Below are 18,205 nucleotides of genomic sequence, written 5' to 3'. Positions count from 1 at the left end.
GTAGTCCCATGATGGCAAACCGTGCCAGAGGTGGCACACAGAGCCCTCTCTGTGGGCACGCGCACCATCACTACCTGCTCTGGTTTTCGGCGCGTACATACCAGCTGGTCTTCGCACACGCTGGAGCCCAGGAAACCAGAAGACCGCTGGCTGGCTGTTGTGCGTATGCACATTGGCCAGCTGGTCTTTGAGCCCGCGCTCAAGTTTGGGTACTCAGTGCTGAAAAGGTTTGCCATCACTGCTCTAGTTCCATCCCAGGAACATTCTTACAAAGTAATGCAGAGTGGCTCATCCAATCACAAAGGGGATTGCCTATGGGGCAGACCCTGGCAGCACAAATTGGAAAACAGATCAAGGTGCTACTTTTGAGGTTCTGTTCTTCGATGATGCCCAAAGACTTCCTAAGGAAGAAGAAAGCCACTGCATGGAGGCCACCAAGACTGGGCACCTTTGTCCTGTGGGGGGTCCTTGGTGCTCTCTGAGCTTGGCTGTTTGCTTGCAAGCATTTCACCCCCATGGAGGAATTGAAGTGGGGGGCGTATTATTTTTTATTCTTTTATATTGGGATTTTATTCTCTGTAAGCAACCCAGAGTCACTGAGAGTGAATGGGTGGCCATATAAATCTTATAAATAAATAAAATAAAATCATGTCTTGCAAGAAAACAAGCAAGCTCAGAGAGCATCAAGGACCCCACAGTTCAATCCCAAGCTACAACTATGCTCTTCTATTCCTTGCTTTTGTCCTCCCACAACTCCTGTTTGAAGGGTGCCAAATGCAACTGCCCAATGGCAAAAATCTGGCCACAGAGTGCCTATTTAATCATCTATCTATCTATCTATCTATCTATCTATCTATCTATCTATCTATCTATCTATCTATCTATCTATCTATCTCATCTATCTATCCATCTATCATCTACCCCTCCCTCCCTCCCTCCCTCCCTCCCTCCCTCCCTCCCTCCCTCCCTCCATCCATCCATCCATCCATCCATCCATCCATCCATCCATCCATCCATCCATCTATCTATCTATCTATCTATCTATCTATCATCTATCATCTATTTATTTATTTATTTGGCAAGCGCCTTCCTTCTACAGCACATGCCGACCGGGCCTGGCGAGGCTCAGGTAAGCATCGTAAAGGGAATCGGCGGCAGAGGAATCCCACCAAGGCGGAGCCTAGGGGGGTGGGAAACGTGGCCGGCTCGGTTCGTGCTGCGCCGCCCCTTGACAGGTCATTTCCTCCCTTCTTCACCCTCTCGGCTCCGCCTCCCGGTAACGCGCTTTTCATCGCTTCGGCCACATCACCTCCCCCTCGTGCGTCCGGCGCCGGCCGCATCCTCCGCATTATCTCTCTTCCCCCCCCTTCCTCCTCCTCCTCCTCCTCCTCCTCTTGTCTCCCGGTCTCTGTCGCTCTCCCCCCCCCCCCCGCTGCTGGGATTTCCGAGCCATCCCGCCCGCCCCCCCGTCGTCGTTCTCCACGTGCTAAAAGCGAGCTATGGGCAGCCTAGTGCTGGAGGATGGGACGGTGTTGCGTGGGCGTCCCTTTGGACTCGTGGGGACTCCAGTTGCGGGTGAAGTCGGTGAGTTTCTCTATGCAGGATCAAAGTGGGGGAGAAAGAGAAGGAAAGCTCTTTGTTTGACTGGTCGCACTTGTGCTTTTCCGGCCAAAGGAAGGGTGGAGGTGCCCTCCCCTCCGTCTAGAATGTAGTGGAGGGTCGTCTAGATCGTTATGCCCATTTGCTCAGCAGGCGCCTTTGACCGTTGTTGGATCCCCAAATGTGCCTAAGGCTACTTGTAGAAGGAAGAGTGCCTTTGAAACATGCCCAGACTTGGTAGCACAGCTGTCTGTGATAGATCTGATAAGAACACATCTGTTCTTGCCTAGTCGGGCCTTTAGACTTTCTCCCGCTTGTCACATTGCTGATCTTGGAAATAGATCAGGCCCATTCCCAGTTCAGATAAATTAGAAGTAAGAAGGTATCATCCTGTCTGAGTTCATCATTCTTGCTACTACTCCAGCAGTTCCCAAAGTGTTTTTGAAATATGTTCAGCTGACTTTCAAAAGAGCAAATAAGGAATTAGAATAGAATAGAATTCTTTATTAGCCAAGTGTGATTGAACACACAAGGAATATGTCTTTGGTGCATATGCTCTCAGTGTGCATAAGGAGAATAAAATAGAATACATTCATCAAGAATCATAAGATACAACACTTAGTGATAGTCATAGGTTACTAATAAGCAATCCAATTATACTAGGAAACAAATAAAACAATATAAATGTAAAAGATACAAGCAACATTGTTATAGTCATAAGTGGAAAGAGATAGGTGCTAGGAAAGAGGTAGATACTAGGAAGGAATAATTATCACTCCGTACTCTGTCCTACAATGGTGAAAAAAAATCTTATTTTTTAGAAAAGAGAAGTGCTAATTCAGGAAGACCAAGGCTCTTGCTGGCTTCAAATTATGCCAACTATGCTTTGGGAATAGTGGCAACATACACCTCTCAGTACCATGTGATGGATAACACAAAACAATGTGCTGTGATGTCAGACTTTTAGAAGACATTGGATCCGGTAGTTGGCTGTTTTGGGGACAGGCTGCTGGCCAGAACAGGTCAATCTTCTCATCCAATAGAAAGATTCTTCTATTGCTGAGTGCAGCCACATCTGGTTTGCTGATTGCTAAAAACTATAAAGTATCTTGTTGAGGCTAGTGAATCAAAGTGGATCTTCCCCTCATGCCCTTTCTATTTAAGAAGGCAGGTCCAGAATCTGAGAACATGTCACTACCAAGAAGATAATCCAAGCTTTCATAGGAATCAGCAATAATAACAACAGAGCAACAATAATACACATTTGTGTAGTACTTTTGAGTGGTCAGAGCACATCATATGCTTTATTTAGTTGTAATCCTTAAAGCAGACTTGCATGGATGAATTTAGAAACCTGAAGCCCTTCGTGACCCGACAAAAGCGCGAACGTCATAAGCGCGCCGACAACACCGCGGCGCTAAAACCGCGATGTCAAAAGCGCGCCAACAACAGCGCGCCGACAAGTGCAATTTAATTTAAGGTAAGGTTTAGGGTTAAGTTTAGGGTTAGGTTTAGGGTTCCGTTACAGCGCGCTTCTGTCGACGCGCTTTTGTCGGCGCGCTTTAGGGCTAATTAGTTGCTCATCTGTCGCGCGGTTTTGTCACCGCGGTTTAGTCACCGCAGTTTAGTCAGGCGCGCTTTTGTTGTGCGCGCATTTGTGGTGGAACCGAAGCCCTTGAATGTTGATTTACAATCATGATCTAGCTGATATTCATATTGACTAAAAATTCAGCATTAGTTGGAGGGAGACAGATTGTTCACTTCTGCTGTAAGAATAGTCAATATTGGTACTAGTAGAGAATAAGATTTAGTTAGGTCTTTAGTTTAATCCAGCTGCGGCTCCTCCCATGGACCACTATCTTATTGATAAAAAGCTATAGCGTGGAGAACATTCACGCATGGGGCACCGCAGGCTTTGGCTTAACCAAGCAAGACTGTTGTGACTTTGGAAATTTGGATCTTTCAGTTTGAGGGATTTTCCACCTTTAGTTCTGAATGGGATAGCATTGTCTGAGAAAAACCTGATCTGTGTGGGTGGGTGTCTTCTTGGACTCATGGCTCCTGCTGAAAGAGCTGGTGGCATCTGTGGCTATGAGGGCCTTTGCACATGTTTGAGTGCTATATTGGACCAGGAGTCCCTGCTCATTGTCACTCATGCTCTTGTGACTTCCCATCTGGATTCCTGCAGCACAGTTTAACTGCAGTTGCCCTTCAACAGGATTTGGAAGCTTCAACAGGTGCTAAGTGCATCAACATAGGTAGTAAATGATGTTATTTACTCAGCATATGTAATAACACTACTCCATGAACTGTATTCATTGCCAGTGTGCATTTGATGCAACTCAGGGTGCTAGTTGTCGCCTTTAAAGGCCTTTATAACTTTGGGCTGGATCACCCTCTTCTTTTCCACTTATTTCCATCCACCTAATCTGATATGGCAGGATGGGCATGCTCTGGGTCCTTTCAGCCAAGGAATGCGGTGACAAAACCGCGCCAACAACAGCGCGCCGACAAGTGCAATTTAATTTAAGGTAAGGTTTAGGGTTAAGTTTAGGGTTAGGTTTAGGGTTCCGTTACAGCGCGCTTCTGTCGACGCGCTTTTGTCGGCGCGCTTTAGGGCTAATTAGTTGCTCATCTGTCGCGCGGTTTTGTCACCGCGGTTTAGTCACCGCAGTTTAGTCAGGCGCGCTTTTGTTGTGCGCGCATTTGTGGTGGAACCGAAGCCCTTGAATGTTGATTTACAATCATGATCTAGCTGATATTCATATTGACTAAAAATTCAGCATTAGTTGGAGGGAGACAGATTGTTCACTTCTGCTGTAAGAATAGTCAATATTGGTACTAGTAGAGAATAAGATTTAGTTAGGTCTTTAGTTTAATCCAGCTGCGGCTCCTCCCATGGACCACTATCTTATTGATAAAAAGCTATAGCGTGGAGAACATTCTCTCCTGGTAAGGAGACAGCTGTACTGATAGTAGAAATCTCATATCAGGAAAAAGCAGATAGAAGAGAGTGCCAAATGGTAAGAGGTGCTTTGAGAAGGCTGTGTATCCTACAAGTTCATACAATCATGAGAATTCATCTTATTCAGTGGGGAAAAAATCCTTGTGCTAAACAGAAGGAGCAGCATTCTTAATGCTTCTGTAATCGTGTGTTCATCAATCTTTGAAAAGTCTATGGCACTAGAAACCTGATATTGGATTGCTCCATGTGACAAATATGACGAGATCAAGCAATCTGTGTTCAAGACGTGTTTTTTGGATGTGGAAATCATGAGAAAGGGGCAGTTGCTGATAATTGTTTATCTTGGCTCTGCCTTTTTATGTTAGGCTGTAGAAGTGTATTGCCGCCTGTATTGTTCAGCTGTAGAAGTGAGTATACTGATGCGGCCTGGGATTCCACATTGGGTAAACTGCAAACAGATAAAAGGGTGATGAGCTCAGTATATGATCCCTGCATTTGCTTTGATGTTTCCTAGAGAAATTTGGAGGGGTCAGCAGTCCACTCTATCCAGTCTTCTGGAAAGGCTGCTGATGTCGCATCTGATTTCTTTCCCTTAAATGCTCCTTTTGCCAGATGCAGCAGAGTGCTAAAGGACTGAATTAACAATTACGAATGGGCTGGAGAAAGATTACTCAGTTCTTAGGCCTGGTTTGCAGGAGAGAGTCATTTGCCAAAACCAATATGGGTTTATGCCAGGGTCACTAATATGTATCATTTCTTGGAATCTGCAGTGTTCCAGACTGGCATGGTGGGTTATCCTGAAGCACTGACAGATCCCTCCTATAAATCCCAGATCTTGGTACTGACTTACCCACTGATTGGGAATTATGGTGTTCCTCCAGATGAGTTGGATGAGTACGGTCTCAGCCGGGTAAGTATAGCATTGGCAGAAAGAAACCTATTCTTAATGTTGCTGTAAACATTTCAGATGGTTTAGCACTGAGATTTGATTTCTGGATGCCTGGAGACAAAGTGCCCCAAATTATCCTGGCCCAGTTGAAGAGTTCTAGGAATTTCTGGCATAGATAACCTGGTGTCCACATACTTCATCTGCTCTGTCAGTGCAATGCTATAAAATTGACAGACCGCACATCTGAAGTTGGGTTTGTCTGCATCTTTGATGTAGAGATTTAATTTGATTCATATGTGATTAGATTGTTTTCCAGAATAATCCAGTGTCCTGAATTACATTGATGATTCATACCAAATAATCAAAACACATTGGATATATTTGAAATGATTGGATGAAATGAACTGGATTAGAAGTTCAGGCACTTCTAATCTGCTTGATGAATTAGATCAGTTTTTAGTCTTATAACTATAACTATATCCCCGAAATTGTGGAGAATTTCTGAGATCAGGAGAGAAACATATTTTTTCTTTCTGGGAATAACAACTGAAAGTAAGCTGCAGAATTTCTTCTAATGAGATTGTTGACACAAATTATGGATATAATGTACATTTTTTCAAATAAATAAACAAAATGTTTTGGGGACTTGAGTGGAACGGAATTCGAAAATTCTTGTGATGATGAGGTATGTTTCTTTATTAACTCTCTGCTTCCCCTCCTCCAGTGGTTTGAATCTAATGGCATTCATGTAGCCGCACTGATTGTGGATGAATGCTCTCGAAATCCCAGCCACTGGAGTGCTACACGCTCACTGGATCATTGGCTGAAAGAAAAGGGGATTCCTGGTTTGGAAGGTAAGCACTTCCTATCAGAAAGACCTGTGCTAGGGTTTGTCTCTAGAGGACCCAGTGAAATGCAAGTTGAGTTGCAATCTTTCTCTTATGTGCTCCTTGAAAGACATAATGAGGTGCCACAAGACTCAGTCCTTTCTCCTGCTTCCCATTTAATATCTACATGAAGCTATTGGGTGGGTGATCTGACGGTTTGGGGTAAGGTATCACCAGTATGATATCCAGATTTACAATTTTATCCCAAGCCACCTGAATGGATGCCATGGATATCCTATTCCAGTGCCTGGAGACTGTGAGCTCCAGATGGGGCACCGCAGGCTTTGGCTTAACCAAGCAAGACTGTTGTGACTTTGGAAATTTGGATCTTTCAGTTTGAGGGATTTTCCACCTTTAGTTCTGAATGGGATAGCATTGTCTGAGAAAAACCTGATCTGTGTGGGTGGGTGTCTTCTTGGACTCATGGCTCCTGCTGAAAGAGCTGGTGGCATCTGTGGCTATGAGGGCCTTTGCACATGTTTGAGTGCTATATTGGACCAGGAGTCCCTGCTCATTGTCACTCATGCTCTTGTGACTTCCCATCTGGATTCCTGCAGCACAGTTTAACTGCAGTTGCCCTTCAACAGGATTTGGAAGCTTCAACAGGTGCTAAGTGCATCAACATAGGTAGTAAATGATGTTATTTACTCAGCATATGTAATAACACTACTCCATGAACTGTATTCATTGCCAGTGTGCATTTGATGCAACTCAGGGTGCTAGTTGTCGCCTTTAAAGGCCTTTATAACTTTGGGCTGGATCACCCTCTTCTTTTCCACTTATTTCCATCCACCTAATCTGATATGGCAGGATGGGCATGCTCTGGGTCCTTTCAGCCAAGGAATGCTGGCTGGCAGTCATATAAATTGAGTGAATGAGTGAGTGAATGAATGAATGAATGAACAAACTCTTCATTATGCAATCACTGATTACATTCCTATAACATTTTCACTCGATTACTGGATCTCTCACTTTTTTTAAGTTTACGCATTGCACTGAACCATGAACTAAAGAAGTAGGTCTGCCACAATGAATTTTCAAGGGAGTTAGAAAAGATGACACTATTCAGGAAATCCAGGAATCTAAAATTCTGTTTTGTGAATAATTGCAAACTTAACGTAAGAGTCCAACAATGGACAGACTGATTCTTTTAGCCATTTGTTCCTTGGCTGGAGGACTGCTGGCATTTGGCAGGCTCATAGCTTTTAGAGTTGAATGCAGTTTGAGAAATCCTCCTCCTTCTAGTTCATTGAATTAGAGAGTCTTCTGTCTGAATTGCTTCCAGATGTTATCTGGATGTTCTGGACTTAAAATTGCTTCAGTTCCTTTTGCGTAGGCAACAACCTCTGCACAAATCCATTAAGATAATCTTCCATTCTCTCTACACGGACCAAAATTTATCTCTGCAATAACCATCTGGGGAAGTAGGTTACTCTGAGAGTAAGATGAGTTGTAGGAGAAGTTGTGTCACTCTATACAGGTGGTCTTGACTTATGACCACCATTGGGCCAAAAAATTATGTTACTGAGACATTTAACTGAATTTTGTCCCACTTTATGACTTTTCTTGCCACAGTTGTTAAGTGAATCACCACAAGTGTTAAGCTATGACATGGTTATTAAGTGAACCAGGCTTCCCTATTGAGATTACTCATAAGAAGGTCGCAAAAGGTGATCACATGACTTCAGAACGCTGCAACCCTCATAAATAGGAATCACATGGGAAAAATGGTCCTGTGACCTTGTTCAATGCTGTTGTCACTATATAGGCTGTTGGGTGTTGAGGACTACCTGTACTAGCAAAAATCAGAAGCGGTACAATAGCACCTTTTCTGATTCCCAACATCTATTAAAAGGCATAAGCTTTTCTGACATTTCCCATCAGAAGGGGCTTGGGTGATGTAGGATTTAAATTGGGAGGAGAAGACAAATTGTCTCTATGGATGCAGGTTACATGTGAGATAGATTACCTGCATCCATGAAGCCAGTCTGCAATGAAGGGAGATGCAGCTCGTGAAAAGCTTATGGCTTTTAATAACATCTGTTATTTGGAAAAGGTACTGTAGGTTTCTTCCTGATTTTTTTTTATTGTTTATTTTTTGCTGGCAATAAGTGTAAGTGACCCAAAGTTCACCACTGAACTCCACAACTAAGTGAAGACTTAAATTGGATCACCTAGCTTGACATCTAACAGATTAGATAGAACACTTGACCACATAATTGTATTTCATTAGAAATAAGGTAAAGGTAAAGGTTAAGGTTCCCCTCACATGTACGTGCTAGTCATTCCCGACTCTTAAGAGGCAGTGCTCATCTCCTTTTTAAAGCCAAAGAGCCAGTGCTGTCCAAAGACGTCTCCGTGGTCATGTGGCCAGCATGGTTACATGCCAAAAGTGCATGAAACGATGTTACTTTCCCACCAAAGGTGGTTCCTATTTTTCTACTTGCATTTTTACGTGCTTTCGAACTGCTAGGCTGGGACAAGTTACAGGAACTCACTCCGTTACGCAGGCGCTAGGGATTTGAACCACTGAACTGCCAATCTTTCTGATCGACAAGCTCAACATCTTAGCCACTGAGCCAACGCATGCCTTTACCTTCATCAGAAATACAGGGAAGCAAAATTGTGACAGAATCAACATTATATGATAACTGTCAAAATATGAAGATAGTAGCTTGTTTCAAAGTTTCCAAGGTTGTCTCAACATAGATAGAAATGGAGATTATCCTGTCTGTGAATTCTCCCGGTGATCACCGAACCACATACTCTACTGAGATAGTCCATCCTTTCTAATAGTTCAATTCTCCTGCAGGAATTGATACGCGAGCACTAACCAAGCGGATCCGGGAAAAAGGGAGTTTGCTGGGAAAACTGATACCAGAGGGCCTCCATAGTTCACAACAGCCATTTGATGATCCAAACATAAGGAATTTGGTGAAGGAAGTCTCACTAAAAGTAGGTTGGAAGAAGAGGGTTGGAAGGGAAGAGACAACTTGGGCTAAGCAAATCGGAGGTGGCAAGCAGGCAGCTGCGGATATACTGCATAACATTCAGAATAGGAGAGGGGTTTATTTAACTATTGCATTTGGTTTGGAAAAAATAAAAGTCCACTTAACATCTTATTTATAATGAATGATTTTGAGAAGCAGTTTTCTGGTTCAGGGCTCCCTCCTCCTGCCTAAAAATATGCACTCCATAGCTTCTAAGTGGCTCAATTCTTTTATAGAACTTTCCTGCACCAAAAAGATGTCATTTTATAACGTTTCTATAAACACACAAATTATATGGCATAACATTGGGTGGTTCACAACAGTAATGAAAGCTATAAAAAGCATGAAAATCAATCAATTTTGTTATTGTTGCAGGATTCCACCTCTGCTCTGTACCAAGACAGGGATAGCTGGGCAGGAATTTAAATGTAAATTATTTGGGGAAAAGCCATGCATGGCTGGAAGAACTTAGGGAGGAAAAGGGTTGTTTTAAAAGTTTACAATCTTCCCACTCATCACCAACACCTTGCTGCTTCTATACCATTAACAGTAGAGATATAGAATTAAGAGTGATTTATTGGCCACAATGCCATAAACTTCAGCATACCTACTTTATCCCTTATAACTCCCTAGGAACCCCGCTTGTTCAACCCCGGTGGGTCTGTGAGAATCACAGCAATTGACTGTGGCCTGAAATACAACCAGATCCGATGCCTGTGTGCTCGCGGGGCAGCTGTTACTGTGGTGCCCTGGGATCATCCTCTGGATAGTACAGGTAAGCATAACTGAGTGGTGAGTATGGAATTCACAGCTCCCAGATAGGTGGCTTGTTTCAGCTTGGGAGCAAAGTATGTTCATACTTGTGGAGCCCAAGTGGCTAATTCAAGAGGAAAAGTAATCATAATTAAGGCCATAAAGAGAGCCAGTGTGCTCTGGTGGTTAAGGTACTGATGTAGAAACCAGGAGACACTGAGTTCTAGTTTCATCTTACGTGTGAAAGCTAACTGGTTGACTTTGGGCCAATCACGCTCATCCCAACCCACCACACATGGTTGTTATGGTGTGGAAAAAGAGGGGGGAGGAGGAGCATTAAGTATCACCATCATCGTGAATTACTTATAAAATAATAAAGGCAGGATAAAAATGAAATAAATAAAGGGATAATGCCACCTGATACCTCATTTCTTCCCCCAGAATTTGATGGCTTGTTTGTTAGCAATGGTCCTGGAGATCCACAATTCTGCCAGGAAACTATTTCCAATCTGCACCGTGTGCTGGAATTGCCAACTCCAAAGCCCATCTTTGGCATCTGCTTGGGTCATCAGCTGCTGGCTCTGGCCATTGGAGCTAAGACTTACAAGATGAAGTAAGTGTGTGGATATTTGAAATAGCAGGAGCACTTAGACATATACTGCTCTGTAGTGTTTTACAGCACTCTGAAAGATTTATAATATCAGCATATTGCCTCCACAATCTGGGTCCTCATTTTACCGACCTTGGAAGGAGGGAAGGCTGAGTCAACCTTGAGCCTGTAGGAATCAAATTGCAGATTGTGGGCAGAGTTAGCCAGCAATATTGTATTCTACCGACTGCCATCAAAGCTCTTAAATAACCAGTAGGTACCTCTTCAATGATGTTGAGCAGTCTAATTCTTCAGTATTATAGTAAATGTCAGGTAGTCCTCAACTTATGACTGGTCATTTAACATAAAGCATGTCTGGCCGTTGTAAAATATCGCGCCAGCATGCCTCAGTCACATGATCACACATATAGAGGACCAGACCTCATATTTATTGAAAACACTGGTGTTTGCTAGTGTTTTCCCCTCCAGCAGCATTAAATGCTAGTGAATGCCAGCATTCTGAAAGGCTGAGAATGCTGCCATTTCCTGGCATTTTCCCCTCCAGAGAGACAGAAACAAGGGCACTCAGAAAGGCTCCTGCAGAAATTCCTTGGCAGGCAGGAGGAATAGATCTCAAATCTTGTGAAAATGTTCGCAAACATCATCATTCTCACAATTGTTCTGCCTATCCCTACCATGCCCAAGAGGCCCAGGCCCTCTCCCCAGCAATCATTGAGCAAAGAAGTCATGTGATTGTCACTTATGGCCCACCAGAGGCCAGCAGAGCTGGCAGCAGAGTCGGACAATGAGGAGGTGGAGGAACATGTGCCAGTCCTGGGGGCTGAGGAAAGCTCAGACGAGGGCTCTTGAGTCGGAGGTAGAGGGGGAGCTAGACAGCAGTGAGGCAGAGGAACAGCTGGAGCCTGTTCCCAGTGTGTGCATGCGTAGAGCTGCCAGAAGACAAGATCAACTAAGAAAGCAGGGTCGACGAGTAAAGCCACACCTTGGAGGTGATTGGTCCCACCCACAGGAAACAAAAGAGGAATGGACGGAGTGGACTTTTGCAGAAACAATTTGTTCCTTCGATCTTTTCAAGAGTGGAAACTTCTATGACTATAAGAGACTCTGTGCCAAGTGTTGCCTTGCCCTGCATTTGGAAACTAGTTATCTGGCAGCTCTCCAAGCGAGATAAGGTTCATGTTGATAAATAGTCCTCTGAAAGACTGATTGCCAAGCCTTGCTGACTGTGAATGAAAGGAATTCACAATCGTGTAAATAAAAGAAGTTTTTCCGGGACTAAGACACTGCTTCATGCTTTTTATGGAAGCCTAGGTCAGAACATCACTTAACAATCGCTTCATTCAGCAACTGAGATTCTGGGCCCAGTTGTGGTTGTATATGGAGGACTACCTGTAGCTTGAAACCTTGTTCCCCTTCGAATTCCTCCTCAGGTACGGAAACCGTGGACACAACCAGCCTTGCCTGCATGATGGATCCCAGCGCTGCTTTATCACATCGCAGAACCATGGCTTTGCAGTAGATCCAGCTAGCTTGCCATCCGGCTGGACTCCTCTCTTTACCAATGCAAATGATCACTCTAACGAGGGACTTGTGCATGAGTCAAAGCCATTTTTCAGGTAAGGGCAAACAAGAGAAAAGGAGGTAAGCAAGTGAGTTGGGGCGCCTTTCTTTGTTCTGATTTGATGGAGCCACACAGAAGACCTAAGAAGAGCCTTTCTGGATCAGCTCAAGGGTCCATTTCTTCCAGGCTTCTGAATTCAAATAGTAACCAAGCTGGTGCATTCAGGAAGCTCCAAGCATTATGAGGAATGTCATATTGTTTTTCCACTGTTGCATCACAAATTTGGTATTTAAGGTGTACTGGTTATGATTTGTGTGTGTGTGGTCAAGTTCTTGACTCCTAGCAACTACATGCAGTTTTCAAGGCTATATTTTCAAAAATGGTTTGCTGTTGTCTTTCTCTGGCTGAGCGAGAGTGACTGGCCCAAAGACACCCAGCTGGTTTTTATGCCTGGCAGGACTACAACTCAGATTTCCCTACTCATGATTTAGCACCTTAATCACTAGATCAAAGACAGGAAGTAGCTATCAGATCTAGTTGCCAATAATAGCCTAGTCTTCCATCAGTTTCTCCAATGTAAAACCGTCTCCCCATCAGATGGCAAAAAAATTCAAGGTTCTTTTATCAGCCAAACATCTTCCTTCATTTAGCATTGTTAAGACTTTGAATTCTCACCTTGGGTTTATAATGTGCACACTTTTGTATGCCTTGCATCACGTCTCCCCTTATCTGCCTTTGTTCTAAATAAACAGCCCCAACTATTAAGTGTTAATACCACTTTATAATGCCTTGGAAAGGCCACACTTGGAATACTTAATCCAGTTTTAGTTGCCACAATGTAAAAAAGATGTGGAGACTCTAGAAAGAGTGCAGAGAAGAGCAACAAAGATGATTAGGGGACTGGAGGCAAAAACGTATGAAGAACAATTGCAGGAACTCGGTATGTCTAGTTTAATGAAAAGAAGGACTAGGGGAGACTTGATAGCAGTGTTCCAATATCTCAGGGGCTGCCACAAAGAAGAGGGAGTCAAGCTATTCTCCAAATAGGACAAGAAACAATGGTTGGAAACTAATCAAGGAGAGAAGCAACTTAGGAGAAATTTCCTGACAGTTAGAACAATTAATCAGTGAAACAACTTACCTCCAGAAGTTGGGAATGCTCCAACAGTTGAAGTTTTTAAGAAGATGTTGGATAACCATTTGTCTGAAGTGGTGTAGGGTTTCCTGGCTAAGCAGGGGGTTGGACTAAAAGACCTCCAAGGTCCCTTCCAACTCTGTTATTCTAGTCTAACTGCTGTAGGTTTTCCTTATAGGAGAGCTGCTCTAAGAATTTTGATTGCATTGCATTGTCTAAAAGGCTTGGGTTGCACCCGTAACATTCCCCTCCTTGTTTTCTTTCCCTCTCTGATCCCAGTGTGCAATTCCACCCAGAGCACAATGCGGGGCCGATGGATCTCGAATGTCTTTTTGATGTCTTCCTTGAGACAGTGCAGGACACCGTAGCTGGAGGGCAGAGCCCTAAAACAGGTGGGAGCTCTCTGATTGAGTTGGCTTTTGCAAGCCTAGAGATACAGGCTCAGCTTTATCTCCACGCTGCCCCGTATAGTCAGCAGGTTGTTCCCCTTCTATAGGGTGCCTGCTAATCTCCTGGCAGGGTTGAAGCTTTGCTGGGTCCACAGATGGGCTGAAATTACTGCAATGCTCATCCGGGCATCCTTTTCTCTTCTCTCCCACCTCTAGTGTGCAAACGACTGCAGGACTGTCTGCACGATTCAAAAGTCCTGCCTGCCATCAACCTGCCCCGCCCTCACAAAGTGCTCATCCTGGGCTCAGGGGGCCTTTCTATAGGGCAGGCAGGTGAGTTTGACTACTCTGGCTCCCAGGTGAGTGAGTGAGGAAGTGGAAGTCAAAAGGCAGCAGGGAAATTTGCAGAGTGGGATGGGGGTTGGGTGGAAGACTCACAAGCAAAAAGAATTGAGGGCTTTTGTCAATGGCAAAGTCACCAGAGTGCTTGAGGTATTTTTAGCATGGAGGTATCATTTGATACAGGGCAGCAGCTGATCCTAATTCACCTTGGGCTGCACCATAGAGAAGCAAAGATTGTTATTATAGTTGGTTGCACAGTCAGCCAGATGACTGGGTCTGACGTTTTTATCCCTCTTTTGAGTCCTTCCCAAGAATCTGGGATAGGCAGAAGGTTTTTTTTTTGATGGTGTTAAAGGTATCCTAGCAGGATGTAAGCTGTTCCATGTCAATCTATCTTTGGTAATTGACTGATTTTGTCAATGCTGTTTGTTTTCAAGATACACTATATTGCCAAAAGTATTTGCTCACCCATCCAAATAATCAGATTCAGTTGTGAGTGAATACTTTTGGCAATATAGTGTATTTGGGGATTGCACCCAAGGCATCCATTACTATTAGTACTATCTTTGCTTTCTTTTATCATTATTATGGTTGGTCACACAGGCAGCTAGATTTTACACAGGATTCAACATTTTTATCTACCTATTGATTCAGTATTATTTAATGTATATGTTTCTTAACTCCCAATTACTTTAGATCTATTTCACTGAGGACTGCAACAGGGTTGTGCTTGACCTGGGGGGGGCGGGGGGCATGGCCAGCTCGACATCACTCTTGTCGGCCCTTGTGGAGGCCCAAGTGATCTACCAGCAAAAATGAGCTCCTGACCTCCATTTCTGGCTGCTGCAACCCTCTGCCAGCGAAAATGGAGCTCAGGAGGGCTGCATATGGCCTTTGCAAGCTCTGTTTTGTCCGGTCCTTTGCTGTTTCCAGGGTGGCCCTGCTAGCCAGATCTAAGCACCAGCGGACTGGGAAGGAGGGAGAGGGAGGGGGGGGCAATGGGTCAGGATTAATCATGGCTTATTTCAGCAAATTGTTATCCCAAATAAGAACTCTGCCTTTTTTTCTAAAACTGTACTCACACTTACCTTGATTACTGAATTCACCCCAGTTAATTTCCTGGTTTTACATGATATATTTAGCCATAAAATAACTTTCCACACACACTGGGCCCAAATTCATATTAACCAAATTTTCCATGGTGTGCAAATTCAACTTTGCTAACTCTTTAATAGATCTGGTTAATACATTTTTTTGTTTTGATGGTGTTGCTTTTACTACATTCTTAGGCCGCTGTGCATATGTTGACGTGTCTGGAGTTGTGTGGCAAGGATGACAATTTATTCAGTCATAATCTCACTTTCCCACCATTCCAGGCCATCAAAGCTCTGAAAGAAGAGAACATCCAGACGGTGCTCATCAACGCAAATATTGCCACCGTTCAGACCTCCAAAGGTTTGGCTGACAAGGTCTACTTCTTGCCCATTACTCCTGACTATGTGACCCAGGTGAATTTACTATTTCCCTTCCCCAGATTCCTTGTTGCTCATCTGCCACTCAATATTCCTATTCTATTTGGAAACCAGGAATGTCCCAACATACAGGTAGTCCTCAACTTACAACCGTTTGTTGAGTAACCATTTGAAGTTACAGCTTCATTGAGAAAAGTGACTTACGACCGATTTTCACGCTTATGATTGTTGCAGCATCCCCATGGTCACATGGTCAAAATCCGCCCTTGTCATGTACCGTGTTTTCCCCAAAATAAGATAAAGTCTTATTTTTTTGACTCCCGAAATAAGCACAGGGCCTTATTTTCGGGGAGGTCTTATTATTTTTGAGGTGCAGGAGATGGCGAGCATGGTCACCTCATGGCTGCTGCTGTGTTGCAATATTTTCAGGGAGGGCTTATTTTCAGGGGAGGGCTTATTTTAGCGCATGCACTCCAGAGCTCGATTGCGCTGATTATCCAAGGAGGTCTTATTTTCAGGGAAACAGGGTATTATGACAGCTTCACAAACCTGAGGTCATGTGATCACCATTTGTAACCTTCCCAGTGTCAGCGTTCCAAATATGATGCAGAATTAAATCAGAGTCCAAGGCAGAGCTATCCTTAAAGTTCCAATTTAATAAGACAGACATGTTGGCAACGAACTCTGGAATCCCAAATCTGAAAACTTCCTGGGATTCCGCCCAGTTGAAAGTTCATGATCTTATCCCCACACCCATAAATCCATCACATGGTCCAATCTTCTTCGGCCATGCTGGCATCTCCACCCAGCTGGTTCCGGTCAGGTGCAGAGGTGCAAAGACAAAAGATGACCTTGGGCTTCTAGAAAGGAATGACAACAACACATTCCACAATTCTACTCCTTTCTATTCCCCCTCCCAATTACTACACTAATGAAACAGCATAATGAAATAATAGAGAGTGTGGGAGGCCAAAAATCCCAAAAGGAATATAACTGCAGACTTGACACCCAGTTGCTTCCAACAAGCAAAGTCAGTGGGGGCAGCCAGATTTTTCTTTTTTTCTTTTTTTCCCCCCAATTTTTTTTTTAAATAAAAACAAATAAAATCATCCTCCATTACAAAATTGTAGAATGTGTGTAGGTTTTTGTGCATCCCTTCCACTGTCATCATCTCTAATTCAGCCAGAATTTTCTTAATGACCACATGTTTCACTTAACAACCATGGCAAAAGTGTCATAAAATGGGACAAAATTCACTTAGCTGCCTTGTTTAGCGGTGGAAAGTTTGAGCTCAGTTATGGTTGTAAGTCAAGGACTACCTGGATGGTTAAGGGGGTTGGGGAACCTCTCTAATTTCCTTTCCGAATTCAGGATTGGGATAGGATTGGAACTGAGTGAGGGGGACATTCTCAGCCTTCCACTTTCCTCTCTATGGTCAGGTGATAAAGAACGAGCGCCCAGATGGGATCTTGCTGACGTTTGGAGGACAGACAGCACTCAACTGTGGTGTGGAGCTGACTAAGGCTGGGGTGCTGGAACGCTACAACGTGCGTGTGCTGGGAACTCCCGTGGCCTCAATTGAGATGACAGAGGACCGCAAAGTCTTCGTGGAGAAGATGGAGGAGATAGGGGAACATGTAGCACCTAGTGAGGCTGCCTGCTCCATTGAACAAGTATGTCATTCTGCTTAATTTTAGCCATACCTATTTTAGGGGGAGCCCAAGACCGAGCCCAAGGAATTCTTCTTCAGGTTTCAGTGGCCCCAGTTCTTGAGTAAAACATCCTCTTAAACATGGTGTTTCTTTTCCAACAATGGAAGAATCCATGCAAGAGTATATGGGAAGAGGACTGGATTTTTAGGGTAGAATTAGTGGTTCATTTATCAGTGAAACATGGTTAGGAACTTTCTCTGACTGACAGAGATAGAAATCGGGCTTTCTGTGTGAAACCCACTGTTCTGACCAAGGCTTCCCAATGGCATGAAGCAAACTCCTGGTCTGGTCCTGACAAAAACCCCTTTTATTAATTTACTGTGAATTCTTCTCATTCACATCCAGCAAAGTCTTTCAAGGGAGAATTTAAAGTCCCAGACCTTATCTGGCTTGGAGAGCTGCCAGGCCAATATCTGCAAAATTTGGCAAGGTGTCTCGGAGAGTCAGGAACCAATTAAGCGACCTAATGGTCTCCTGCAAACTCCACTCCCCTTTGGCTCCTCTTTTATTCCCTCTGGGAGGGGCCATTCATGGTCCACCTGTGGCCTTACTCCCAAGCCGACCCCTGTTCATAGGCTGTTCCCTTCGTCTGGCAATTCTGCGCATGCACACGCCGGGAACAGGCTCCAGCTGTTGGTCTGCCTCACTGATGTCTGACTCTGTAGGCAGCTGATAACTGGCATATGGCTTTGGCCCCCTCTCTGCCTCCGACACAGAGCCCTCATCAAAGCCTTCCCCAGGCTCCAGGACTGGCCCATGTTCCTCCTCAACCTCCTCACTGTATGAATCGGCTGCCAGCTCTGCTGGCCGCTGGCGGGCCACAACACCTATATAGGCCACTTGGATCTGCTAGGATTGCTGGACAAAGGCATGAGATGTCTTCTGAAAGCCACTAGTAGGG

General features: G+C 44.2%; 1 protein-coding gene across 2 annotated transcripts in view; it reads left to right on the top strand.

Moving 5' to 3' along the window:
• Window positions 1-1,440: 1,440 nt before the first annotated feature.
• Window positions 1,441-18,205, top strand: part of CAD (carbamoyl-phosphate synthetase 2, aspartate transcarbamylase, and dihydroorotase) — a 45,100-nt gene continuing 28,335 nt past the window's right edge. For both annotated transcript variants that reach the window (XR_015696890.1, XM_087717375.1), the window contains exons 1-11: window positions 1,441-1,584; window positions 5,335-5,474; window positions 6,178-6,307; window positions 9,153-9,295; window positions 9,964-10,105; window positions 10,525-10,696; window positions 12,124-12,309; window positions 13,669-13,781; window positions 13,995-14,137; window positions 15,497-15,628; window positions 17,032-17,265. Coding sequence is in view for 1 of the 2 variants with exons in the window: in XM_087717375.1 (XP_087573501.1) it covers window positions 1,500-1,584; window positions 5,335-5,474; window positions 6,178-6,307; window positions 9,153-9,295; window positions 9,964-10,105; window positions 10,525-10,696; window positions 12,124-12,309; window positions 13,669-13,781; window positions 13,995-14,137; window positions 15,497-15,628; window positions 17,032-17,265 (1,620 nt within the window). In the remaining variant the exon portion in view is untranslated. The remainder of the gene's footprint in view (window positions 1,585-5,334; window positions 5,475-6,177; window positions 6,308-9,152; window positions 9,296-9,963; window positions 10,106-10,524; window positions 10,697-12,123; window positions 12,310-13,668; window positions 13,782-13,994; window positions 14,138-15,496; window positions 15,629-17,031; window positions 17,266-18,205) is intronic.

The sequence above is a fragment of the Thamnophis sirtalis genome, unplaced genomic scaffold (genome assembly GCF_051295495.1).
Source record: "Thamnophis sirtalis isolate CommonGarterSnake01/CBP01778 unplaced genomic scaffold, rThaSir2_p1.2 scaffold_6, whole genome shotgun sequence".
NCBI classification, from domain to species: Eukaryota; Metazoa; Chordata; class Lepidosauria; order Squamata; family Natricidae; genus Thamnophis; species Thamnophis sirtalis.
The sequence above is the reverse complement of the archived record's forward strand: the minus strand, read 5'-3'. Positions and strand labels throughout refer to the sequence as shown.